The 27,132-nt window shown below is 39.3% G+C and overlaps 1 protein-coding gene across 1 annotated transcript in view; it reads left to right on the top strand.

Annotated features, from left to right (window-relative positions):
- The window catches only part of PSMD1 (proteasome 26S subunit, non-ATPase 1), a 91,730-nt gene extending 70,439 nt beyond the window's left edge, over positions 1-21,291 (top strand). Inside the window, exons 19-25 of the mRNA XM_021690379.2 lie at positions 6,026-6,128; positions 10,047-10,216; positions 11,934-12,026; positions 13,908-13,994; positions 14,530-14,676; positions 18,647-18,803; positions 20,664-21,291. Coding sequence (XP_021546054.2) covers positions 6,026-6,128; positions 10,047-10,216; positions 11,934-12,026; positions 13,908-13,994; positions 14,530-14,676; positions 18,647-18,778 — 732 coding nt within the window. The 3' untranslated portion in view covers positions 18,779-18,803; positions 20,664-21,291. The remainder of the gene's footprint in view (positions 1-6,025; positions 6,129-10,046; positions 10,217-11,933; positions 12,027-13,907; positions 13,995-14,529; positions 14,677-18,646; positions 18,804-20,663) is intronic.
- The last annotated feature ends 5,841 nt before the right edge of the window (positions 21,292-27,132 follow it).

The raw sequence follows: 27,132 nt of genomic DNA on the forward strand, positions 1-27,132 counted from the left end.
GGGAGGGAGGGTGGAGAAGAGAAAAATTTCCAGAACTCATTGATTATTCATTCTCATTTTATGGAACTTTGTTTAATAGATTCCCATTTCTAATGGGAATCATTTTTATTTTTTTATTTCATTTTTATTTTTATCATTTTTATTTCATTTATCCAGTGCTGCTCTGTCAAAATCATTTGTAAGACTTCCAAAAATTGGATTATTGCAAAAATAGAATCCCAACTTCTCATTCTGTTTTAATAGTGTATCACTTCATATATCTTCTAGAACATAAACATCTTTTCAGAGGGTCCACATTTCTTTTTGGCTTTTGTTTTTAAATATAGCAGTTATAATATGAATAGCTTTTGCATCTTTTATTTCTGCTTTTGATCTTCTGAGCTTTATCAGCTGGGGGTTATCCAACTGAGTAATGTTAAAGTAGGAAGTTTAGGCCATGGAATGCACTTCCCCTAACAGTAATATATAGATATTTACTCATTTTGACCTCACATGTTGCTTTCATGTTATTTGTATTGTGAACAAGACAAATAGTTTACTATCTTTTCATCCTCTGCTGTAGGATTTTGTTGATTTTTCAACCATAAACTCTGCACCAACACTGGCAGGGTCCTTTGGAATGGGGATAGGCTAGGGTAGGATGTGTAGTTTGAAAAAGCATTCAACTATTTATTCTAATAGATAAAACTTTTTCACATTTAGAAAAAGTGAAAAAATACAGAATTTAAATAATCAGTATTTTTTAATCATTCCGTAAAATGCCGTTGAACCAAGTCTTAGCTGATGTGAATACATAGGGAGCCCTTCCATCTTCAGCTTGTATCAGAATCTTGAGTATTAATTAAGAATGTCGAAATGCAATTATAGCTGCTAGCTATTGCCATTAATGTAAGCTCCGTGGGGAAAGTTAAATCTGTACCCTACCGACTCTGAAAGCAAAGCTGTGCATGCCAGTGTAAAGCTCCAGTATTTTTTCAGGAAACACTGTTCCTTAGAGGGAAATTGTTAACTCAGCTCATGAATTCTTAAAGTTTGAGTTCTGTTTCATTGTTTTCTGCTATTAAGCATGCAATAAAGACTTCTGTGGACTGTCAAGTTTATATCATCTCTCTTTTATCTGATAATTGCTAACACGACAACTTGATATTCTTTTGGAATGGTATGTGACATTTTGCTGAAAAGAAAAAGCTGTTAACAAGCTTGAAGAGGGGCGCCTGGGTGGCTCGGTCCGTTAAGCGTCTGACTCTTGGTTTCGGCTCAGGTCCTGATCTCGCAGTCATGGGATTGAGCCCCTCGTGTCAGGCTCCGTGCTCAGCACGGAATTGGCTTCAAATTCTCTCTCCCTCTCCCTCCCCCCCACCCTTCCATGCACACACTCCTTTCTCTCTCTCAAATAAATAAGTAAAATTTAAAAAAAAAAAAAAAGCTTAAAGAGAAGTTCTCAAGACTACAGAGTCCTAGTAACAAGGTTGCAAACTGGTGCAGGAAATCAAGTGGAAGTAAAATGGAGATGAAGTCTTAATTTCATCAAGACTTACATAACCACTCCTCGGGGGAATCCAAAAGGGACATTTCTCAGATAGTTTGTGAAATTCACAATGGAAAGTTCCAAAGGAGGTATTTTATGTAAGCATGACATACATCACATCCTTTTGCAGAATGCTGTCTTAATGCTTAGTTATATACACTATGGTCTCAGTTTAAGTAATTCCAGTGCATCTTTGCTTTCTTCTTCTGCCAGTTTTTTTGTTCACTCACTCTCAACAACATAGACCCAGGAACATGTATACACCCCTGGGTGATTACAAACCCAATTTAGAAAGCCCTTAGGCCAGAGATTCAAAACCATTTAACTAGAATAATGTGCTTTTTATAGGTCTTTGGAACTATTTTCACTCAAGAACCAAACTCTACTCTTTATGAAGGATCTATCTTTTATTTTCCTTGTTAAATGAAATCCACCTTTAGCATTTTTGAACATGTACATTATTATCATGTACAGAATCGGATAAAAATATTACAGTGTAAAAAGAAAATCTCTGGTGCTCCTCCTTGCCTAATATCATCTGGCCTAAGGTTACCTGCTGTGGGTAAGTAACCACAACTGACAGGTACTCTTTTGGCAGTAGGATCATGTTTGGCCAAGCTTGATAAGCTTTTGCATTTCTAAAATCACAATTTGAGTAGATTAGGCTTTTGTGAGCCATCATGGGGACCTAGAAGTATTTCTATGAAGAAATCTTTGAACTTCTATAAGATGAAATTATAAGAATGAAATTTTGTATTATAAGCATAGCATAACACATTTATAAATGGTAATCTATATTACCATACTATTGCCTTAAGGTAGGAACTTGGACTCTAACAATGTCAGTGATAATATAAAGAAAGGGCTAGTACAAGCAACTACCATAAACAAAATAATACTCATAAAACTGAGAAGGGAGCTAAAAACATCATTTGGTATATTGATATTGGGGAAATCATGATAACATTGACAATATCTTAAAAGAAGAATAAAGATAATTTTTGTTTTAGGCATGTTGAGCTTGAGATGATAGCAAGTCAGCTGGAGATAAGATGAGAGCAAAGGAGAAAAGTCAGAACTGAAGGTAGAGATTTGGGAACTAACCACAAAGAAATTATGTAAGTCCATAGCCCTTTATCTGCAGTTCTAAAATCCAAAACGCTCTGATGAGAGGTTTGTTTATTTTTAAGGACTCATTTGGCTGTAAAACTTGAATTAATATGAACTCATTTATAGCCTTTATCCCATTTAGTGTTAATATTCAGTCATTTAGCTGCTTTTTGAAATATGGATTTGTTGGGGCACCTGGGTGGCTCAGTTGGTTAAGCGACTGCCTTCGGCTCAGGTCATGATCTTGGAGTCCCGGGATCGAGTCCCGCATCGGGCTCCCTGCTCAGCAGGGAGTCTGCTTCTCCCTCTGACCCTCCCCCCTCTCATGCTCTCTCTACCTCATTCTCTCTCTCAAATAAATAAAAATCTTTAAAAAAAAAAATATGGATTTGTTTGATTATAGGTTATTTTCCCCATGCTCCATTGAGAATATTGCATAATGTATGGTATATATACCATGTTATCTTTGTAAATTCTTTTTTTTTTTTTTTAAAGATTTTATTTATTTATTTGACAGAGAGAGAGAGTACAAGCAGGCAGAGAGGCAGGCAGAGGGAAAGGGAGAAGCAGGCTCCCCGCTGAGCAGGGAGCCCGATGCGGGGCTCGATCCCAGGATCCTGGGATCACGACCTGAGCCGAAGGCAGACGCTCAACGACCGAGCCACCCAGGCGCCCCTATCTTTGTAAATTCTGAATTCCAAAATTCATCTGGCCTCAAGGATTGCATGGAAGAAGTTACAGACCTATAGTTGAAGTCGTAAGAGCAGATGTAATGTCAGAGAAAGAGAAAAGAAAGACAACTTCAAAGCTGATCCTTGATGTGCTGTTTTATTTCTATATGCAGGAAAATAGAAGAAAATTGAAAGGAAACATACCCAGTTGATAAGTACCAACAGAAATAACCCCAAAGAACTTTATTTCCTTCTCCCCATTTTTTTTTTCTGAAAGTGTTTTTTTCCCCCAGCAGTATAAGGTATAGAGTTTAAAAATATGATGAATGTTAAAAATGCATGAATTTGGAGAAGGTAGATTTTTAGAAAATCATGTGTAGCAGAATGAATGCATGGATCACAGGATTGCTTAGAATTTGTCTTTTCTGTGAGACTATCATAATATAAAATGAGAAATAAATGTTTTTCTCCCACAAATTGTATGGGGGCACCATACTGTTCATAACAGTGAAATTGAACCAGGAAATCATGATCCTCACCATGATTGCAGTTAGTTGCTTGATCACAAACAAGCCAGTCATTTCACCTATTTTACTTCAGTTTCCCATCCGTAAGTACAGGGAGTACATGATCTCAAACTTGCCTTCAGATTTAAGACACTATCCTGGGCGCCTGGGTGGCTCAGTTGGTTAAGCGACTGCCTTCGGCTCAGTTCATGATCCTGGAGTCCCGGGATCGAGTCCCGCATCGGGCTCCCTGCTCGGCGGGGAGCCTGCTTCTCCCTCTGACCCTCCCCCCCTCTCATGTGCTCTCTCTCATTCTCTCTCTCTCAAATAAATAAATAAAATCTTTAAAAAAAAAAAAAAAGATTTAAGATACTATCCTAACCTACTAAAATAATAATTCTTTATGAAGAATCATAAACATGAGAATTGTTACTGCTCCATAAGTAGTAAAATGTGAGGAAAAGAATTTTTAAATGATAAACAGGAAATAGCTCTTTGAAGTAGTCTACTTAATTGGATAATCCTATTACATATTTGTATTGATTTTTTTTTAATCCATCTTTCAGTTTCACTGAATGTTTGATTTCCTATTGTTTTGGGTGTGATTTTATATTTAAATTCTTCCTCATAATGTACATACAGTGCTTTGTCCGGTGTTACTTTTTATAAGTTCATGACATATTTCATAAACCTTTAAGCACATAAAATTTCCATCCTATATAAGGTAATGTAAGTGTTCATCTAAAATAAGTTCAGAATCAAAGGAATTTGATCTGTTGAACCAGAGTAAAAGCATCAAACCTTAGGATTTTTAAAACTAGAAGGGAATTTTATGATGATCTAGTCATGCTGGTTTTACAGTTAGAGAAAATAAGACCTAGAGAAGTAAATGGCTCACTAATGGTTATATGCTAGGTAATGGCAGGGTGAGTTCATTGTTTTCCCATCACATTTTTTAGCAGTATTATGTTGCAGAGATAATAGTCAAGGGGGACTGGTAGGGTTCTGCCACAGTATGGTAGGATAGCCATGCTTACTGAACTATAAAACTCTGTTTACACATTACATTACATATATATTGCATCATATAATCCTTACAGCAGGTGTGTAAGATAGGTTCTACAATCCCTATAGGGATGAAGAGACCGAAGCACATAAAAGCTAAAAACTTCCTAAACGGCTTATTGAAGCAGAGATATTTATAAGCCAGGTTGTCTGATTCTGTATTACCCGGCACAGCATGGCCTCCAAGACCAAGACAAGTGAAGAGGGGAAGAGATTCTGAAACAATATGTCATGCAAGTAAAGTCATTATATTAGGAAACTCAAAAATTCGATATTCTCTGCTTGGGGCAGATTTGGGGAGCTCCATGATCATGTGCTTCTTGAACAAGCAGACTTCATCCTGGGTGCCTACCACTTGAAAAGCACTGGTGGGAAAACAGAGAAGTGTAAGACATGGAGGAAGCATAAAACAGTTCCCTTATTGTCACTCAAACAGTTTTAAAGCAATCACAAATATATTGATAACATGTATTTTATAAATTTTATTTTCTAATTGTAAAAGTAATATATATTAGTTTTAGGAATGCAGAAAAGAATAAAGAAAAATTACTAATAATCCTACCATAAGTGAGTTAGCACATGTTCCATTTTGGTGTGTTTTTTTGACAAGAGTAATTACCGTGATATGTTCTCAAAAAATTAATACGTGTGTGTAATGAATATCTTGATGTGAATATACACTAAATCCAAAATATGCCTCACACATCTTCAGTAAAGGGTGGTTTACTTGAAGATAGAATTGAAGGATTATGCCTGCTAGGAAATCTATAAGAGTGATGGTAAGCGAAGTAGCTATTATTCACAGTACAATGAAAGCTTCAGTGTTTGTAACTGTTTAAGCCTGCTGACTAACAGTGGTGCAATACGAAATCACATTCAACATTCCCATGAGTCTGAATCATCCACTGTGGAATGAGGATTGAAAACAGAACTGGTGCTCCCACACCAGAAAAGTCATAACACCCATGATTTCAAACATGGAACTTTTGCTGCCTTGAAGTCTGGTTTGTATCTCTTTCTTTTTGAATGTTGTGAATTTCAGAGCTCAAGTTTCATTATAATTTGAACAATCTATTTTCCCTGGTCTGAAATGACACCACAAATGAATATTGATATGACTATAATTCTTTTGCGTGTTCCTTCAGGTGAATCAGTTCAGACAGCTGTATTCCAAAGTCATCAATGATAAACATGATGATGTCATGGCTAAGTTTGGCGCTATTTTGGCGCAGGGCATACTGGATGCAGGTAAATGTTAAATCTTCCAGATGTATTTATCTATTTAAACTAACTCTGATGAAGTAACTCTCTGCTCTAACTATATGACATAGTAGAAATTGGGGAAATTATTTGGGGAATTGTTGGGGAAATTTTCTGGGGGGAAATTATTCCTGGAGAAAACATGGAGCCTATAGTTCATAGAACTTGAAACTGAATTGGCTGGGTTTTATCAGTCCCTAGTTTACATTCAAGTCCATTTTCTATGGGTTTTGACAAATGCATAAATATATATCCACTATTACATCATAGGCAGTAGTTTCACTGCCCTAGAAATCCTCTGTGTTCCACCTTTTCATCTCTCCCTCCTTCTGCACAACGCCCTGGCAACCACTGATCTTTTTATTGTCCCTATAACTTCAGTTTTCCCCTTTCCAGAGTATCATACAGCTGGAATCATACAGTATGTAGCCATCTGAGATTGGCTCCTTTGGGTAATTGGTTTTTAAATAGGATTTAGGAGTAACGTTTTACTACTCCATAATCTGTTTCTTTTAGCTGCCAGTTTTTGAGGTTTGTAGTTTTATATACAACCCTTTACTTGTTCATTCAGTACAACTACAGTTTTTTGCTGGTTTCTGCCATATTATTTGTGAAGAATTAGGGGAGGATACTTCTCTGTTTCAGCTTTATTCTACCATCTTTACTAGAAGTCCTCTCTCTCCTTCCCTTCCTTCCCCTTTCAGCCCCTCTCTCCCTTCACTGCCTTTTGTATCTCTGAGTTGTCGTGGGCCAATCAAGTTTTGATGCTTCTTTCCGTTTCTTTTTATTTATTACGGTTTTTGCCTTACTTATTTTAGTGTTATTTAGTACATAAAAGTTCTGTACTGTTGTATTCACTATTACAAGCAAAATTATTCTCTCACCCCTTTTCACTTTGTCAGTATCCTGTCCTCCTACAAACTGTGCTGCAACTGCATTAGAAAAAACATGTAGTCCTGCAGTCTGGCTCTCAGAAGTTAGTGTTAATGGAGGACCTCTGGAGGTCAACTTCAAAGGAATGAGTGAAGTTGAAGTTTATGAGAATTCACTCGATGATTTGGTCTCTTCAGGGAGAAGAGCCAAAGATTAAGATTTATGATTGAAGTTTGTAAAACTGTGTAAACACTACCAACAGGATAAACTCTTTCTTGTTTTGTATTAAATCTCAGACTGTTAGAACAAAAGGCTAGTTTAGTTTCTAAGTCTGAAGAAAATGGGTTTCATTGAAATAAAGGGAATTCAGCTTCAAAACTTAAAATAAGTATCATGTTCTCTGAGCAGCCTTCCCCTCTCCTCTGCCCTACCCAGCCTTCACCCTGGGACATACATGCTTAGCTGTATGTCCTCACTAGTGCCCAGGTTTCGATCTCATAATGCTTGTATACCCTAGTTTAATTATCTAGTTGTCTTCTCCACTAGGCTAGAGGCTCCTTGGGATCTCTTTTCAGTATTTTGTTCAAAATTCTCAATATATAGTAAGCATTTGGTGAATGTGGAGGTTAGAGCACAAGCAGACAATAAATGCATATAACTCATCCCTATTGGAAAAACAAAACTAAAGGATAGCTGATTTTTTTCAAATAAAATCTAGATTATTTGATTCTTACAAAAAATTAAAGTGCTTTTTTAGTTTAGTAAAAGTAATACTTCCTGACTAATGTAGCAGCATCTGGGAGAGACTGAAGTTAAAAGAAGTGAAATGTGAGCAATAGGGATCCAGAATTGGAATTCAAATTAGGATGGTGACTAGGTGCAGACAAGCTCCATTTTTATAGCGTATCTTTTTTTTTTTTTTTAAGATTTTATTTATTTGAGGGGCTCCTGGGTGGCTCGGTCGTTAAGCATCTGCCTTGGGCTCAGGTCATGATCCCTGGACCTTGGGATCGAGCCCCGCGTCAGGCTCCCTGCTCGGCGGGAAGCCTGCTTCTCCCTCTCCCACTCCCCCTGCTTGTGTTCCCTCTCTTGCTGTGTCTCTCTCTGTCAAGTAAATAAATAAAATCTTAAAAAAAAAAAAAAGATTTATTTGAGAGATCACAAGTGGGGGGAGGGGCAGAGGGAGAAGCAGACTCCCTGCTGAGCGGGGAGCCTGATGCAGGACTCGATCCCGGGACTCTGGGATCATGGCCTGAGCCAAAGGCAGACACTTAACTGACTGAGCCACCCAGGTACCCTTTAGAGGGTATCTTATATAAACTAAAAGATTGGTGTCTCAGAGTTCTGGGGTCCAATAGTAACACTGTTATATAGACCAAACGTATAAACATGTTTGCCTGCCTAACAAAATTTTGGACAAAATCCAGATTACAGTCTACTTTTATTTATTTTTTTTTTATTTTTTTATTTTTTAAAGATTTTATTTATTTATTTGACAGAGAGAGACATAGCGAGAGCAGGAACACAAGCAGGGGGAGCGGGAGAGGGAGAAGCAGGCTTCCCGCAGAGCAGGGAGCCCGATGCGGGACTCGATCCCAGGACCCTGGGATCATGACCCGAGCCGAAGGCAGACGCTTAACGACTGAGCCACCCAGGCGCCCCTACAGTCTACTTTTAAAAACAGAATTACCTAGTAACTCTGGACCTACACCCTTAGTAACATGTCCTCTTTAAATACGACATGAACTTTCCAGTTGCTTCAGTTCCCCACTGCTTCCAGTCAGGTTTTCTCATTCGTTTGCCTGACTGGTTCCTAAAGGCATTCAAGTTTGCAACCCCAAATAGCCTCCTAGAATCTCAGCCTTTCTAGGGCCCAGTAAAGATCCAGCTGTCTAAATGATGCTTGCATCTTAGTTCTTATTCACTAGTTTTCAGACTATGTTTCTCTGTACCCCATCAAGGGATAGTCTAGGGGATGTGGCAAGAAGTGGATGAACAAGACAGGCTGAGCCATTCAGCCTCTTCAGCAGCCCAAACTTCTGATTAAATGGAATTAACTTTGATTTCATTGTTTGACATACTGTGCTTCCTCAAAAAAAAATTTCAGTTGAATCAAAGATTGGAGATATTAAAGGTTTTCTTTTCTTAGTGATAGAGCTCTAGTTCAGGTGCTCAAGTCCAAACCCTCATTTTGCCAATGGGAAAAGAGACTTTTAGAGGTAAAGTGATTTGTCCAAGGTCACAAGGCTAGTTAATGTCGGAGCTGCCTACATTCAGATAACTAAAGCAGAAAGAGTAAAACTTAAGCAAACAAGATCTACCTCTTGCCTCTTTGCTATTGTTTGCAAATATGATTGATGTGTACTGAAATTTTATTTTTTGTTAGCACATTAAAAACCCCAGTGTATAATATAGATTAATACTTAATTTAGCATTCAGTTTTGAAATCCTTTAGGCTTTTTTGGAAAATTCCTACTTATATAGAAAAAAAGTCTAGATTACCCTGATTCCAATTAAAATACAGCACTTCCTGTACCTCTGAAACAAATAATACATTATATGTTTAAAAAAAAAAAGAAGATAGTAGGAAGGGAAAAATGAAGGGGAGGAAATCGGAGGGGGAGACGAACCATGAGAGACTATGGACTCTGAGAAACAAACTGAGGGTTCTGGAGGGGAGGGGGGTGGGGGGCTGGGTTAGCCTGGTGATGAGTATTAAAGAGGGCACATACTGAATGGAGCACTGGGTGTTATATGCAAACAACGAATCATGGAACACTACATCAAAAACTAATGATGTAATGTATGGTGATTAACATAACATAATAAAATAAAATTTAAAAAAGAAATACAGCACTTCCAGTTTTGGAGACCCTAGATAGTTCACTGGCTAACAAATTCCAGCTACTCCGTATGAGATTTTATGAACTCTATTCTTAAAATAGTCACCAAATGCTTCCCTAGTGCAATACTTAGAAATCTTTATTATTACCCTACTGGATTCATGTTCATGGTTTCTCCCTTTTTCTACAGGTGGTCATAATGTCACAATCTCCTTGCAGTCCAGGACTGGGCACACCCATATGCCTTCTGTAGTTGGCGTCCTTGTCTTTACCCAGTTCTGGTTCTGGTTTCCTCTTTCACACTTCCTGTCATTGGCTTATACCCCTACATGTGTCATTGGCCTTAACAAGGACTTAAAGGTATGTTCGTGAGACCTCAGTTTTGAGTGTAACTTCTTCACTGTTCACTAACCACCCACTCACAAGAGTTTTTGTGAAATTTTAAAGATTAGTTGTCATCTCACCAATATTGTATTTCCCCTTTAAATTGAGTCATGACCTTGTTGAGTGGAGTGTGTCGTGGAAGTTTTGAAAATCAAATCTCATTACTAACTGTAACCTTGGATGAATCAGTTGAGAGGGAATGGTGAGAGGGGGCAAATATAAAAATATGAAAAAGCTTTATAGATCACTCTTAATCAATTTTATTTAATACTGAAATTCTTTGGGAGCTTTTGAAGGATTTCATGCAGATAAATTACTTGATGAGATTTGCATTCTAGAAACAACATTCTGGTATCAGTGGAAATCTATTACAGTGAATGCCATTGCAGTAATCTGGGCAAGGAAGAAAGGTGACCCGAACTAAATCTTAGGAAGGAGTGAAGGTTTGAGACAGGGCCATGTTTCATAGTTTTGTGATGCTAGAGTATTTGATGGAAGAAAGGATTACTGCTAAAGGGAAAAGGAAAATGGGAGGATGTCTCTCTGGTAGTGGCAGAAAATGAGGCCAATGTTGAGGAGCCGAGGACTCTGACAGAAACTGGTCACATGACTCAAGGACTGAGGGTGATACATCCCCTGTCATCACACCATCCTTTTTTTTTTTTTTTTTAATGGGGTTTGTGCTTAGGTCTTTCTCAGTCCTGTGGCCTGATGATTCAGCTGTTCTTCTGTCTTCTCAGAGGCCTTTTGACCTTCAAATAACTCTTACATCTGCTCATCACTTCTGTTACAATGTTCTGTTAAATTTCAAAGTGGAAAAATTGGGGGCCAGAAAATGGCTGATAAAGACTGAATAGTTCATCCAGTTGACTTTTTTTTCCAGTATAGCTATACAGCCATTTATCCCTAAGTGTTTCAGTTTAAAACTACTCACATTTATAAATATTGAGCAGTTTTATCTTTCAAAATAAGAATCTTTAGGTTTTCCAATCCCTAACCTTTAACACTGTGGTTAAACATCCTATATAATCTATAGGGACTTTTTCCTCTAACACACAGTTTTCTGATCTGTTTCCATTCTTTACAAGGAAAGTGGGATTAAAAAGACAAGATTCCTTATCCTAGTAAACATGATGCCTATTACCATTCTCTATCAGTGTAAATTGGGGAAATAGAGAAAAATTCAGACTAGTGAAGTTAACACCTAGTCAATAAGTAACGTGAAGCTGACTTTTTCCATTAGACTCATGTTAGACTCTTGTCAGGGATTATGTGGTATAGAAACTGTACAGACTTGTATATGTTGTTGGAGTGGTATAAGGAGGGTACGTGGAAGTTAGGTATACAGGTTAGATAGCCAAATAACACTTTACGAAGGAGGTAACAGTTGATCTGATGCTTACACCATGAGTGGGACTTAACCCACTGAAGCAGGGTACACGTCCAGTAAAGATGAGATCAAGGGGTGCCTGTAAACAGGCACAGAGCTTCAGTAAAGTATGGAACTGCAGGTAGTTCCGTAAAGCACTTCAAAACAAATTCAGTGTAAGAAGACAGATGCCTATAAGGGAGTACTGTACGAGAACATTTAGCCTGGATTGAAACTTTATTGTATGCTTGCTAAGAGCATAGGATTCTTAAATCTTGATTTGGGTTTTTTTAACGTAAGGGGGAAATTCTTTTATTTCTTCAGATGCCGAAAGTTCAGTATAAATCAAACTGTAAACCATCCACATTTGCATATCCTGCCCCTCTGGAAGTACCAAAAGAAAAAGAAAAGGAAAAGGTAGGTTCTTTGTTCCCTTGAGCAGCATTTATACTTATATATAGAAGCTACTTAGTGTTTTACTAGGGTTTGTTTTAAATATTTTTATGTTTTAGGGGCCCTGGTGGCTCAGTCATTAAGCATCTGCCTTAGCAAGAGACCTGAGACTATTTAATGCATATTTTAACTTTACACTTTTATACAGTGTGTGCACATCAACTTATGATTGCTTTATGCACTTATCTCAGGTCATGATCCCAGGGTCCGGGGATCGAGCCCCGCATTGGGCTCCCTGCTCCGCGGGAAGCCTGCTTCTCCCTCTCCCACTCCCCCTGCTTGTGTTCCCTCTCTCACTGTCTCTCTCTGTCAAATAAATAAATAAAATCTTTTAACAAAAAAATAAATATCTTTATGTTTTAAATTAGATATTTTCAAAGTAACACTCTTACGGTAAAATCTAACATTACACAAGAATGTAAAGTAAAAGCGCTTTTTCTTTCCTGGTCATCCAAGTCCCATGTTGCAGGAATCATAATTTGAACCCCTCCAAATGTTTTCTCCACACATATCAATACTTTTTCCACCATAGATAGAATTATTTTTGACATACTGTTCTGCAGCTTACCATTTTTACTTTAACAATTAATCTTTAAGGGGCGTCTGGCTGATTCAGTCAGTAGAGTGTGCAACTCTTGATCTCAGGGTCCTGACTTCAAGCCCACATTGAGCATGGGGCCTACCTAAAATAAAACAAAAAATAATAATCTTTAAAAATTTCAATATATATGGATCTCATATTTGCCCCAGGCAATCCCTTTATGTATATATACCATTATTTGTCTTCTCGGTTCCTCATCTGATGGACATTTTAAGGTGATTTCTAATTAATCACTGTTACAAATGAGATTAGAGTAAGAGTCTTTATACACGTATATGTGTGAACTTGTACAAGTGTATCTGTAGGTTAGGATATTAGATGTGATTAAAAGTAATGTACATTATTTATTTTCATAGGTATTAACTAAATTTCCTTTCAAAATGGCTATAACCAACTTATATTCCTCTATCAGTTGTGTATGAGAACATTCACTGATGTGTGTTAAATCAAACTATAGTGAATTAGAGAGCTGCACTTACTCCTCAGTTTTCTCAGTAAAATTATCCTTTCTGATACCTTATATTTAAGAAAATGCTTTTTTTCCTCTCAAGGCAGTGTTCCATATTAGCCAGTTGTTGATTATTTGCTATAAACTTTGTGTGTAAGTGGGGATATTTATATAATTGACCAAATTTGAGGGTGGTGGTTGATGATTATCCTCTGGCAGCATCTCGTCACATTTCATCAGCTCTGTTTCAAACCCCCAGCTTTTGGGTCAGAAACAAAATCAGCTTTATACCAATACTACCAGCCTTTCAAAGTCTTCTTCACCCTCGATTTCAGTGAGACCCATCAGGAAGGGTAGTTCTAGGCTAACCACTTACCCATTGTGTATTACAATTGTAGGACATCAAAATCAGTAAGAATATCTTTATGACCAGGTTTGGAGGAAATTTTTATGTTTTCTAGTGCTTTCCCTATAAAGTAAAAAAGGTTGTAGCACCCACATATCCCAGAATCTCATGATAGCGAATCCACATTTAAGGTAGGCTAAGATTAAAAAAAAAGAAAAATTAGAATATATTGGACACAGCCTCCAGGAACTAAAGAGTCACCTGAGGACCATAGTAGTAAATAATGTGAATAAATGTGCTGCTTGCTTTTCCCATTTATTCCCTAATGATCTGATTTTTTATGATATTTACTGCCAGGAAACAAAGTAGTATTGTAGAACCGAGTTCTCTTTGGGCTTGTACCTTTGTATGTAAGTAAGAGATTATAATTACCCTGTTCACTTCTTCTAGGTTTCCACTGCTGTGTTATCTATTACCGCCAAGGCTAAAAAGAAGGAAAAAGAAAAGGAGAAAAAAGAGGAGGAGAAAATGGAAGTGGTAGGTATAATTTGGTGGTCATGTGGGTTGATACATCTATCTCTGTCATGGTCCAGATTCTTCCTTAAGTGAACATTACCATACCTTGCTCTTGGCTTCCCTTAAATAAGTATCCTGTTCCAAGCAGAGACTCCTATAGTTTTAATTGGAAGATACTTGAGTTCTTGGAGAAAATGACAACTAAAATGGGTTTTGAAGGGCGGTGTAGAATTTTCAGACAATGAGATGATGGTGGGAGAAAAAAAAGGCCCTTCCAAGCAAGGAGAATATCATTTATTTAAATAGACCCTCTTTTTCTGGTCTCTCTTGATAGAAAAACCTCATCCTTTTAAAACCAAATTACATAGCATTCTCACCCCTAAGCACAGTTACTCTCTCTATCCTCTGAGTCTAGTATGACTTTGGTTGTACTTTAATTATATCTAATCCTAGCTAACTTTTGTACCTGAGAGTTGCTCAGTAAACTTATCAAACATTATTCAGTGATACAGAAGAGAAGTGAACCTTTGTTGGGCTATTTTTTAATATTTTCCAGGATGAAGCAGAAAAAAAGGAAGAAAAAGAGAAGAAAAAAGAACCCGAGCCAAACTTCCAGTTACTGGATAACCCAGCCCGAGTTATGCCTGCCCAGCTTAAGGTCCTGACCATGCCAGAGACCTGTAGATACCAGCCTTTCAAACCAGTAAGTTATCGATGGCCCTTAGCTATATACCAGTGGGATATTAATTCATGGGACAGTGGTATACTGACAGAGGAGGATAAATCTCCAGAGCGTTGGAGAAAGCTCTCTAGTACAAATAAATCTGTATATGAAGAATAGTATAAATGTATTTTTGTTTGTAACTCTTCTGTCTGGTTTAAAAGATAAGTGCATAAAGCAATCATAAGTTGATGTGCACACACTGTATAATAAAAGTGTAAAGTTAAAATATGCATTAAATACGTCAAGGTTCTGGCTGCTATAGCAGATTGCCACCTACCATTTAAAACTGAATGGCTTAAACAACAAACATTTCTCACAGTTCTAGGGGGCTAGAAGTCCAAGATTAGGGTACCAGCATGATTGGGTTCTTAGTAAAGGCCCTCATCCTACATCTTCTCACTGTATCTTCATATGACAGAGAGAAAGGAAACTAGCTCTCTTCGTGCCTCTCCTTATAAGGGTACTGATTTTATTACTAATGGGGTCTTCACCCTGGTGACCTAATTGCTTCCTAAAGGCCCACATCCTAATACTACCGGGGGGTTAGGATTTCAACATATGAATGGCAGGGTGGAGAGACACAAACGTTCAGTCCAACAACACAAAGGAGTAGGGAAATACCGTTATATTGAAGTGTAGTTTTTGTATACTATTGAAATTAAGTTACTCTTTTTCAGTGAGATTAAGCTGTTAATTGCAACCCCAAAGGGAACCACCCAACAAAATAACTCAAAAAGTAGACTAAAACAAGAAAATTAAACTCAGTACACTAGAAAATATCTGTTTAATACCAAAGAAGCCAGCAGTGGAAGAATTGAGGAACAAAAATATGTAAGACATACAAAAAACAGCAAAATGGCAGGAACAAATCTTAGTTATCACATGAGAGGTCTCTTTTTTTTAAGTAACCTCTAGGCCCAACGTGGGCCTAGAACTCATGACCCCAAGATCAAGAGTCTCATGCTCTACCAACTGAGCCAGCCAGGGGACTCTAATCACATAAGATGTAAATGGACTAACCATACCAGTTAAAGGGCAGAGATCAGCCAAATGGATAAAAAAGAAAATGATCCAACTATATGTTCTCTACCAGAGACACACTTTATGGGACACCTGGCTGGCTCAGTCAGCAGAGCATGCAACTCCTGATCTCAAGGTTGTAAGTCCAAGCCCCACCCTTGGGTGTAGAGATTACTTAAAAAGTAAAATCTTAGGGATGCCTGGGTGGCTCAGTCAGTTAAGCGTCTGGCTTCAGCTCAGGTCATGATCCCAGGATCCTGGGATCAAGTCCCACATCGGGCTCCTTGCTCAGCAGGGAGCCTGCTTCTCCCTCTGCCTACAGCTCTCCCTGCTTGTGCACTCTCTCTGGCATATAAAGAAATAAAAAATCTTTTAAAAAAAATTAAAAAATCTTAAAACATACACACACTTTAGATTCAAAGATTGAAGTAGATTAAAAGCAAAAGGTTGAGAAGATATCCCATGTAAACAAGTAACGAAAAGAAAGCTAGAACAGCTATACCAACATCAGACAAAATATACTTTAAAAGAAAAATTGAGGGGCACCTGGGTGGCTCAGTCATTTAAGCATCTGCCTTCGGCTCAGGTCATGATCCCGGGGTCCTGAGATCGAGCCCCACATTGGGCTCCCTGCTCAGCGGGGAGCCTGCTTCTCCCTCTCCCTCTCCCTCTCCCTCTCCCTCTGCCTGCAGCTCCCCCTGCTTGTGCTCTCTCTGTCTGTCAAATAAATAAAATCTTAAAGAGAGAAAGAGAAAGAGAAAGAAAAGAAAAATTGTTGCTGGAGACAACATTTTACAGTGGTAAAAAGGTCATGAGCCGCCTGGCTGGCTCAGTCAGTAGATCGCGCAACTCTTGATCTCAGGGTTGTAGGTTCAAGCCCCACATTGAGTATAGAGATTACTTTTAAAAAATAAAATAAAGGGCGCCTGGGTGGCTCAGTCATTAAGCGTCTGCCTTCGGCTCGGGTCGTGATCTCAGGGTCCTGGGATCGAGCCCCACCTTGGGCTCCCCGCTCAGCGGGAAGCCTGCTTCTCCCTCTCTCACTCTCCCTGCTTGTGTTCCCTCTCTCACTGTGTCTCTGTCAGGTAAATAAATAAAATCTTTTAAAAAAATAATAAAAAACCTAAACCATGTTGCTATAAGGCTCTTCCCTTATTTTGTATATATTGCAGGATTTGAGTTGGATTATTTCATTCCAGTTGAGCATGAAATAGTACAGTTATAACCTGGAGCCATCTGTTTCCAAAATACAGGAAGTCCTTATTGTGAACATAAGTATTTTCTTGTTTGGTAGACGATTCATCTTTATTTGGTCCTTTAGAAGGCTCAGGTAAACTTTTAGACCTTGGAGGGTTAGGACAGTGGCCTTGTACTATGATTGTTCTTGGGTGCATATTGGTAGTAAAGGCTAGGTCCATTCATAAAATGGCTTTCTTCAAGGAAAGCAGACTTTTTAAGGGAAAGAGTTAGAAAATAATGTGTATGAATATGTATGTCGAGAGAAGGGAAATAGTGCAGAAATTCATGAAGGCACACCAGTTTTACAGCATGGCAGGGCAAAGTTCCAATGAATAAAAATCAGATTAGGTTGAACTGCAGAGCTATTTTGTATATATGTGAATCATCTGACTAATGTGCTTGTGCTGCTTTTCCTTCCCAGTAATTTGCTTTGGTAGAAATAATGTTTTTCCAGATGTGCCTTGCCACTTGACTGATTTAATTACAGAGAGTAGCTTTCCATTTCCTTTGACACAGGCAAGCAAATAGAGTAAGATTAGCACACAGAGACGGGTGAATAGTTTGGTGTGTGAATTTACTTCTGCTGATATGTTTGGGAGAGGGCTAATAAAATGCTTCTACACTCTAGTTCTTTTTTGTTTCCCATCTACTACGTCCTCGTCTTGTATTGCAAGGATTTGTAGATTAAAGTGAAAAACATTCAGTGTATCTGTGATATATGTTGTTCACTCTGTCATTCTGAAATCGCTGGAAAGAAATTGGCTTTTCATTTGTAGATTGTCTTTTGTATCCAAAATGATAGTTTTCTCACAAGTACTAAAGTATCTATTAGAGTAGTGTGCTTCTCAAACTTTAGTGTGCATACATATCACCGTGGGTCTTGTTAAAATGCAGATTCTGTAGATCTAGGTCGGGCTATGTTTTCTGCATTTCTTTTTTTTTTTTTTTTTAAGATTTTATTTATTTATTTGAGAGAGAGAGAATGAGAGACAGAGAGCATGAGAGGGAGGAGGGTCAGAGGGAGAAGCAGACTCCCTGCTGAGCAGGGAGCCCGATGCGGGACTCGATCCCGGGACTCCAGGATCATGACCTGAGCCGAAGGCAGTCGCTTAACCAACTGAGCCACCCAGGCGCCCTGTTTTCTGCATTTCTAACAAACTCCCAGGTGATAATGCTGCAACTGGCCCAGGAGCACGTGTTGAGTAGCAAGGCATTAGAATGCCGTGTTTGGACAGTAAACTTTCTCTCTACAGTCGTACCGCGGCAGTGCTGGAAATACTGCTCTTCAGTTGGGACACATCGTCTAAAAAGAAGAGTACCACATGTTCTGCCACTGGGCTAAATTTGTAAATACTCCGTATAGATCACAATTTTCTGTATCCTTTGTAATGTACATTGATTGTTGCTTTCCTCGTTTAGTTCTCAGACTAACTGAAGGAATGGAAGAGGAAGATCTTATTAGCCGCTTCTTGCAGCTGAACAGTTTGTCAGGGTGTAGCTTCACACAGGCGTAGGTGGATGGGTTTCCTGGTGCTTGTCTGGTGAAGTGTAGTTCTCTTCCAGTTCTTTACTTCCAGATCATTGAAGTAGCCTTAAGGTACCATTTAACAAACACGCCCTCCAGACCCTGGAGCAGTCTGAAAATGTGAGTGGAATTTGTGCTTCTTCATTCCTTGCTCTGTGTTTACAGCTCTCCATTGGAGGCATCATCATCCTAAAGGATACCAGTGAAGACATTGAAGAACTGGTAGAACCTGTGGCAGCCCATGGCCCAAAAAATCGAGGAAGAAGAACAAGAGCCAGAACCTCCAGAACCATTTGAATATATCGATGATTAAGGACCAGAGGTATGTATAGAATAAAATTGTGTATCAAGGGAAATCTGTTTGTCAATACATCTTAAATGTTTCCGGCAGAGACATCGTGTCACTTTTTCCATTCCTTTTGTGCTTTAATTCCTGTTTACCTACATGGTATTAAAATGTCCCCTCTTTTTGACTTCTTCAGCATACATAACCTCCAATTCCTTTTTCTTTCTCCTTTGACTCTCTCTCTACACTCTAGTGTTTGACCAGTGCTGTTCAGAATGGCTAAAAACTATTCTCGGCGGTAGGGAGCTTGCTCCAAAATGTCAATCTGTTCAATGCTTCTTTCATTGAAAAAGCTTTGCTTACCCCCTCACCCCAAAAAAGAGTCAACTGAACTGACCATTTGCTCATGATAGAGTTGATTTACACCTTGATGTGAGCCCCTTATTACAGATCAGTTACAGTTTACAGCCGGCACTGGTTCATGGATCACTGATTCATCTCTCTCTCTCGCTCTCTCTCTCTCTCTCTCCCTTTCCTTTGGTGATACTTTTGGCACTAAAAGCCTTAATATTCATTTACTCACTGAAGTTATCAAACATCTAATGTGTGTAAGACACAGTGCTTAAAGGTACTTCGGTGTCAGCTTAGACTATATAACACAAAGCTTTGTCCAGTTGAAAAAGATTATGATGCCAGTATTCTAACAGTGTTGAAGTAGGTCTTTAGATGCAAAAAATTGGAATAATCTAATGTCATGAAATTGTCGTTCTTATTTCCCCCATTTTTTTGAATCACATATTTAAAGATGCATATAAACTATATAATGAAGGTTTTCTCATTCCACCCTAGTACAAATACATTGTCAGACAAATAAGCATTTAGTCTTTTCTTCTACTCTTTAAAGAAAATAAAAAGAGTATCATTTATTACATAATGACAAAAGAAAAATACATTTAAATGCCAGGCTGTAAATCTAGCACCATGAGTGTTACACACTGACTAGCACTTAATGAAAGCTTTTACAGAAATCTCAGATAAATATTAAGGCAGAAGCCCTACCATTAGTAGGAAAATATATTCAAGCTCCCAAAAGTGTTTGGACCTTTGATTGAGAGAGGGAGATTTATACTAACTTCCTGTCTATGTAAAATTGCTTTGAAAATTATCTTTGGGCCTTTGATGGTTTCCTAAGCTTTACCCAACCAGCACATGGCGGTATTGATACCATAAGCACTCAGTCTCTCTGTGGAATGAACAGACTCACATTAGCCCCCTCAAGCCTTTCACCACACTTACCTTACTAAAAAACCTCCTGATTAATAAGTCTTTCAAGGCAATTAACTACAAGATGGCTTAGAAGTTTTTAGTTAGAAATTGGATTTTTTTTTTCAAGATTTTATTTATTTATTTGACAGAGAGAGACACAGCGAGAACAGGGACGCAAGCAGGGGGAGTGGGAGAGGGAGAAGCAGGCTTCCCGCGGAGCAGGGAGCCCGATGTGGGGCTCGATCCCAGGACCCTGGGACCATGACCCGAGCCAAAGGCAGATGCCTAACGACCAAGCCACCCAGGCACCCCAGAAATCGGATTTTTTTTTTTTAAGCAAACTCTAAACCCAATGGGGACTCAAACTCCTGAGATCCAGTCACATGCTCTGCCAACTGAACCAGCCAAGCACCCCAGAAATTGGATTCTTACTCTTTTCCAAAGGATAAAATATTCAGTCTAGAGGGAGTGTAAAAACTGTAGTCTGTCCTATCGAACACTGGCATATTAGGACTGCATAGGCAGGGTTGTTAGGGGCTAGTTTTAGACTTCGACAGCTAGTGGTGAAAAAAAATTTTTTTCTTTTAAACAAAGAATGACCCTAGCTTTTCCCCCTGCCCCCTTCCTTAGGCTCTCATTGCTCGTCTGAAGAAGATTGTCCAGGCCCGTATTGGAGATGCCTGTGAAGAAATCCATGCTGAGACCTGCTACTCACTGCATGTACCATTGCCTCCGCGCTGACCCGAAGAACCTTGTCTCCAAGTCTTTGGTGAAGAGAAGATATATGACTATTTAGTGTGCTCTTTCACAGAACTTGGTTTTCAAATAAATATATTAAAATCTCCAGATGGATGAGGACTTTTTAATTTGTTTGTTTTTCAGCCTCAATTTTAAATAAATGGACCTAATACCCCCACACACCATGAATTGCCTAAACCCAGAGAGCTAAATCCTTGATTGCCAGGATGAGTATGCATGATTTTCATATTGATGAAAAAGTTAAACTAGTTTATAGATTATTTGAAAAATAATGGGAAAAAAATAAGAAAAAAAATCAACCTTGTTCTTCACTCCAAAAATTCTCTGCAGTTTTTTTAAATCGGGTTGAGGGTATGAGGTACCGTGATTTACTGAAGAAGTCCCTTCAGTGGTCCAAGGGAAATGTCTGTTTAGGCAACTCAGAAGCATTATTTAAAAGTAAGCTTTGCCTATTGTTTCCTGCTTTTGACCCTGTTGAGGACAACAGGTACAAAATCATTTAGCCACAGGATTTAATAATGAACTCTTTTTTTCCTTTTTCTACCCTTTTTTGCCATGTGCTTCTTAATTTGAGGTATAATTTAAATATAATGCAGAAATTTGAAGTGTATACAGTTTGATGAGTTTTGACAAGTACAATTTTGATTTCTGTATTATCAGGCCTTAGATGTTGGGCTCTTGAAATAAGCAGACAGGGTCATTATTCTGACAACCACCCCTTCTCATGTTCTTGGCATATGAAAGGGGACATCTGATACACTAGGACATAGCAATAAGAGCTAGATTTGGAGGGTTTGGTGGGGTGTTTTGTGTTTTGGTCTTCAATCATGTAAAATAAAAGTAGGTTATTTCCAGCATTTATATATGAATGGTTCTTTATTCCAGCCTTGATCCTTATACTTTTTAATTTAGGGTATAGCCTTCTGGGTCTGTGGGGGGAAAGCCATCACTAGAGGAAACCAGTGCCCAGATAGATAAGCCCTACTACAATCATCCACCACAGCTTGGTTGCTAGGTCCAGGTCTAAAGGTTACTAATCCCAAAGGATGGCTCCATTCATTGGTTAATTTCATTGTGTCCTCTCCTTTGGAAATTCCTGTTTCCTCAATATCAGATGATTCTATAAAAGAGATTATCTCATTTCCTAACCCCTCATTAGCTATGTCCTTCCTGTTCAAGCTCTTAACATTGCTTGCATTTCAGACAGTTATCTCTAACATTTCCCTTAATATATGAAATGTTTATAAAACAGAAGTCTCTCAATGATGTCACTCTCCAAAATTGAGTAGTCTGGGAGAGGTGGTACATTCACTGACTGGCCTCTGGCCAAAGTCATTAAATTCCTTCCAAACTAATAGATTGAACTTCAGGGAGCAGTCAACACTGGTTCCTGGTAAGCAGTGCAATTTAGGATTTGTAACTTGTTCTTAAATATTGAGGTTATAGCTCTAAAAAAAATGGAAATTTGTAAAGTAAAATGGCCACTTGGATCAGGTTATGATGAGACTGTATCAGTTTTCCTACTGGCTTTTGTTACCCTAGAAGATTTCCTAGATATGCATAGCACTGAGAGATAACCAAGGAGCAAAGCAATCTAAGGTGAAACTGAACAGGGCGAAATAAAGTCATGTGTGAAGACAGGATAGGAGCTGGGATTGGCACACGTTCACCACAAGAACAGAAGGGAAAGTGGCAGCAGTTACTCCCAGGTGATGTCGTTGTGACACACTTTCAGACTTGAAGGCAGGTGGGATGCACAGTCAGGAAACCAAATGGAAGGAAATTGATTTCTGAGACCGGGCTTAATACTAGAATCCGGTCTTTCTCCTACCCCTCTGCAGTTAAATGACTGCTGGGTCTGGCTTCCTCTCTTTGGCATCAATAGCAAGTCTTTTCCTCCTGTCTCTGGCCGATCTCTTCATTTAACATAAATTGAAAAAAATAGTTAATTTGAGCATTTCTTTGTGCAGGGACTCTTGGGCTCTTTGGCAGGTCCCACTCCCTCTGACTGCTTTTGAGCTCCAGCCTTCCTCAGAATTGGGTCTTCGGTCTTCTCAGTTGGCCCACTCTCTAAGCAACCCTATCTATCGCATACCTTCATGCACTGTCTTTGTGCAGATGATGGACCCCCCCAACCCCCCCCGCCGCCCATCCACATCCCTCCCACCCCTTTCATCTGAGCTCCTGGCATGCACATCCAGCCATTCACTGGGCATCCCCATTCGGGAGCCTCACAGGCTCTTGAAACAGTATATCCAAAGCTCATGCAGCCTCCTCTACTTGGAGCTAATGACAACCCCTCCATCTGGTAGTTCACACCAGAAACTCATGCTTCACCCTTGACTCAATGTTTAGCCTCAAGTATCTGTCCAGTTCATCCACCCTCCTTCCCCACTGGTCACTACCCCTGGCTCAAGCACTTTATCAGCCTTTATCTAGACCTAGTTCACTCTAATCCATTCTCTAAATTGATCTTTCTACAATGCAAATCATATTCATCTCCTGCTTAAAATTTCTCAGTAGTTCTGTTGAAGAATGCCCAAATTCTTTAGTCGGTGTACAAAGCTATATAAGGCTTTAGCTGCGGCTCACCTCTCCAGCCTCTCATCTCTTGACTCCTCCCACCTCGTGCTCAGAACCACTTCCTTTTTCTCCAAAGATCCAGGCTTTCTGTCACCTCGACTTTGCACATATCAGCCCCTCTTCCTGAAATACCCTTCTCTCTTCACCCCCACCTCTCCCTCTAGATCCGGTGAATCTACTCGTTATTTCTTTAGGTCTTGATTTATAGAGACTTGCTTCAAGAAACCCACCCCAATTTCCCTCACCAGAGCGGGACTAGGTTCTTCCTTCTGTTTCCCCACTGCCCAGTGTTGCCCCCAGTTGTCCTTATCACACCATCATTCATTGCCTGGTTGACTTGTTTATTTCCCCCCTCGTTTGCCTTGCTTACCTTTATAATATACCTTAGCACATGGAGTATGATCATATATTCATCGACTGCCTGTATTGAGAACGGTAAGCGCCATAACTGAGCACAAACAGAACAACTGGGACAGTCTGTGAGCACCTAAGAGGTGAGTAATTCATTGGAGTGGGTGATTAATTCATCTGTCTTGGAGCTGCCTTCTCCAGGGATCTATAAATGTCTCTTCTCATTCTTCTCCTGCAGTGATTAAACATTCCTGCTAGGGACTGTTTTTCAATTGTTTTATTCGTGGAAAACCCGAGCTTTTCTTTGTGTGTGTAGGGAAGATGGTGTCTCTGAAATCTATCATTGCCATGAGATGAGAAGAAATGAGCCTGGGCAAAGAAGCTTTTGTGGCTTTGTCCCAAACCACTCCCCAACCTCCTTACTTTCATCATAAATGAGACAACACTTCTGCTTTCCACAGAAAATCCCTTAGAAGGTGCTTAGCTTGATTGTTTCTAAAGTTTGAACTCTTTTTCTACCCTCTCCTTTGTTACGATTAAAAGACGTAAGGGCCCTTCCAAGCCAGACTGCATAATGGGAAGATCGTGGACTCAGGCCTCAGACTGTTCATATCCTGATCTTGTCCCTTAGTGGTTTCCTTATTTGTACAGAAGAAATAATGTTCACCTCAAGGTTGCTCCAGGCATTAAATAATAATGGCTAATTATTACCTCCTTAGTATGCACCAGACACTGCTAAGAATCACAAGTATTGATCTGCTCATTCCTCACAACCACCCTAGGAGATAGATGCTGTTACTTTGAGATCTTCTATGTTAAAGAGCCTAGCACTTAAGGAGGCCTTAACTAAATTTTAGTTGAATCAGAACAGTATGGCCTAACCCTTCATTTTACCCATGAGGACGCTCATAACAGTGACGAGACCCGTTCGACACCAAGAGCCATGTATAGTCGTGTCTCCAGTTCACCTTTTCCGTTAAGCTGGTCTCTGGCCTATTCATTTTCTGGCTTCATTTGATCCAAAGGGGCAACCGACAAATGGCAAATAGCCATTTCTTTGCCTATCCTATATCCAGACTCTGCTCCCAGTTTGTGTCCTCCTCCACACTCTTAAGCCACTACGCCTTTGCAGAAAGGGATTGTCAACAAAAGCAGTCTTTTGTTTTTTAAGTTTTTATTTAAATTCCAGTTAACATACAGTGTAATATTAGTTTTACGTGTATAATATAGTGATTCAACATTTCCATATAATACCCGGTGATCATCACAAGATCATCCTTAGTCCGCATTACTTATTCCCTACCCACCCCCCCAGCTTTCCCCACCCAACTCCCCTCTGGTAACCAACAGATTGTTCTCTATTTATTTGAGAGAGAGAGAATGAGAAGGAGGAAGGTCAGAGGGAGAAGCAGACTCCCTGCTGAGCAGGGAGCCCGATGCGGGACTCGATCCCGGGACTCCAGGATCATGACCTGAGCCGAAGGCAGTCGCTTAACCAACTGAGCCACCCAGGCACCCCCAGATTGTTCTCTATAATTAAGAATCTGTTTATTGGTTTGCCTCTCTCTCCCTTTTTTCTCCCTTTGTTCATTTGTTTTATTTCTTAAATTCTACATATGAGTGAGATCATATGATAATTGTCTTTTCCTGACTTATTTCACTTAGCATAATACCCTCCAGCTCCATCCATGTTGTTGCAAATGGCAAGATTTCATTCTTTTTATGGCTAATATTCCATTGTATATATACACCACATCTTCTTTGTCCATTCATCAATTGATGGACACTTGGGCTATTTCCATAATTTGGCTATTGTAGATAATGCTGCTATAAACATCGGGAGCATGTATCCCTTTGAATTAGTATTTTTGTTTCTTTGGTCAAATACCCAGGAGTGCAATTGCTGGGTCATATAGTAGCTCTATTTTCAACTTTTTGAGGACCCTCCATACTGTTTTCCAGGGTGGCTGCCCCAGCTTGCATTCCCACCAACAGTGTAGGAGGGTTCCCCTTTCTCTGCATCCTCGCCAACATATGTTGTTTCCTGTGTTGTTAATTTTAGCCATTCTGATAAGTGGAAGGTGCTATCTCATTGTAGTTTTGATTTGTTTTTCCCTGATGATGGATGATGTTGAGCATCCCTTCATGTGTCTGTTGGCCATCTGGATGTCTTCCAAAAGTAGTATTTTCTAATACCCAGAGCCTCTACAACACAGCCCACTCTTGATGGGCACTTCCCATCTGTTTGCTGGAATCTGGGCAGCTCCTTTGGTGCATGCATTCAATGTGTTCCAAATCAGTGGGTTATTTATTGACAATAAAATTGCATCCGAGAGATAATTACCTTCAAATATCTTGGGCATTACACAGAGCTGGGACAGAGATAAAGAGTTTCCAGTCAAGTCATATTCCCATGACCTGGTGTGAGCAGCCTCTGACTCTTGTGCCATGATCTCTTGGAAGCCCTGGTTCATGTTCTAAAGATTTAAGAGGTTTACAAGCATCAAAGGCTTTCTGCTTATGATGGGTATAAATTAGCCTGTCCAGAATAAGGGCTGGTGATGGGTCCCTAAGCAAATTCCTTCCTTTGCTCTTAGATTAGAAGCCTGTGGGGTTGGAGGAGGGGTTATTCACTTACACCTCACTGCCAGCCCCTGTAATCAGTCTCTCCTCCAAGCAGCTCTCAGGCATGTCCCCCACAATAGGTTAGCAAGGTGATTCGTTGTTCTCCAGTGGTTTCTGTGTTTGTAGGATGTTTGTTTCCCAGCCAGTCTATATATAAGCTCCTTAATGGCAAGCATCAAAGTATCTCCCAAAGTCCCTGTCACAGTGTTTGCTAAATAAAGCCTATTGGTTTCCGATTGAATACTTCATTAATTATAATTGCTTTAGCTTGGGGAGTCTGATGATTCTAATTTTTCTCCATGGCCCTTACACATGATTAGCATGTAAACCTCATGAGGACAGGGACTTGTTTCTGACGATTGCTGTATGCTTAGTGCCTAGAGCAGTTCCTGGTTCACTGCAGGCACTCCCTAAGTATTAGATGGATGGGTGGATAGACAGATGGACAGAGGGTGGCAAACCTGTATTTTGCTCCTGTGTGCTAGGCACTATATTTAGCACTTTATTCACATTGCCATTTTTTAATCCTCACAATTCTATTGTGAGGTAAATATATTACTAGCCCCAGGAAATGGGGCTTAAAGGGGATCAGGGTACATCATAAGTTAAGAGACTAGAACTCAAACACAGATCTGTGTGACTACGAATTCTGTGTCTTTTGTTGTTGCTTTGGCTTTTTTTTTTTTCCGTTATCTTTTTTTTTTTTTTAATTTTATTGTGTTATGTTAGTCACCATACAATACATCACTGGTTTTTGATGTGGTGATCCACGATCCATTGT

This window comes from Neomonachus schauinslandi, chromosome 3, assembly GCF_002201575.2.
Source record: "Neomonachus schauinslandi chromosome 3, ASM220157v2, whole genome shotgun sequence".
NCBI lineage: Eukaryota > Metazoa > Chordata > Mammalia > Carnivora > Phocidae > Neomonachus > Neomonachus schauinslandi.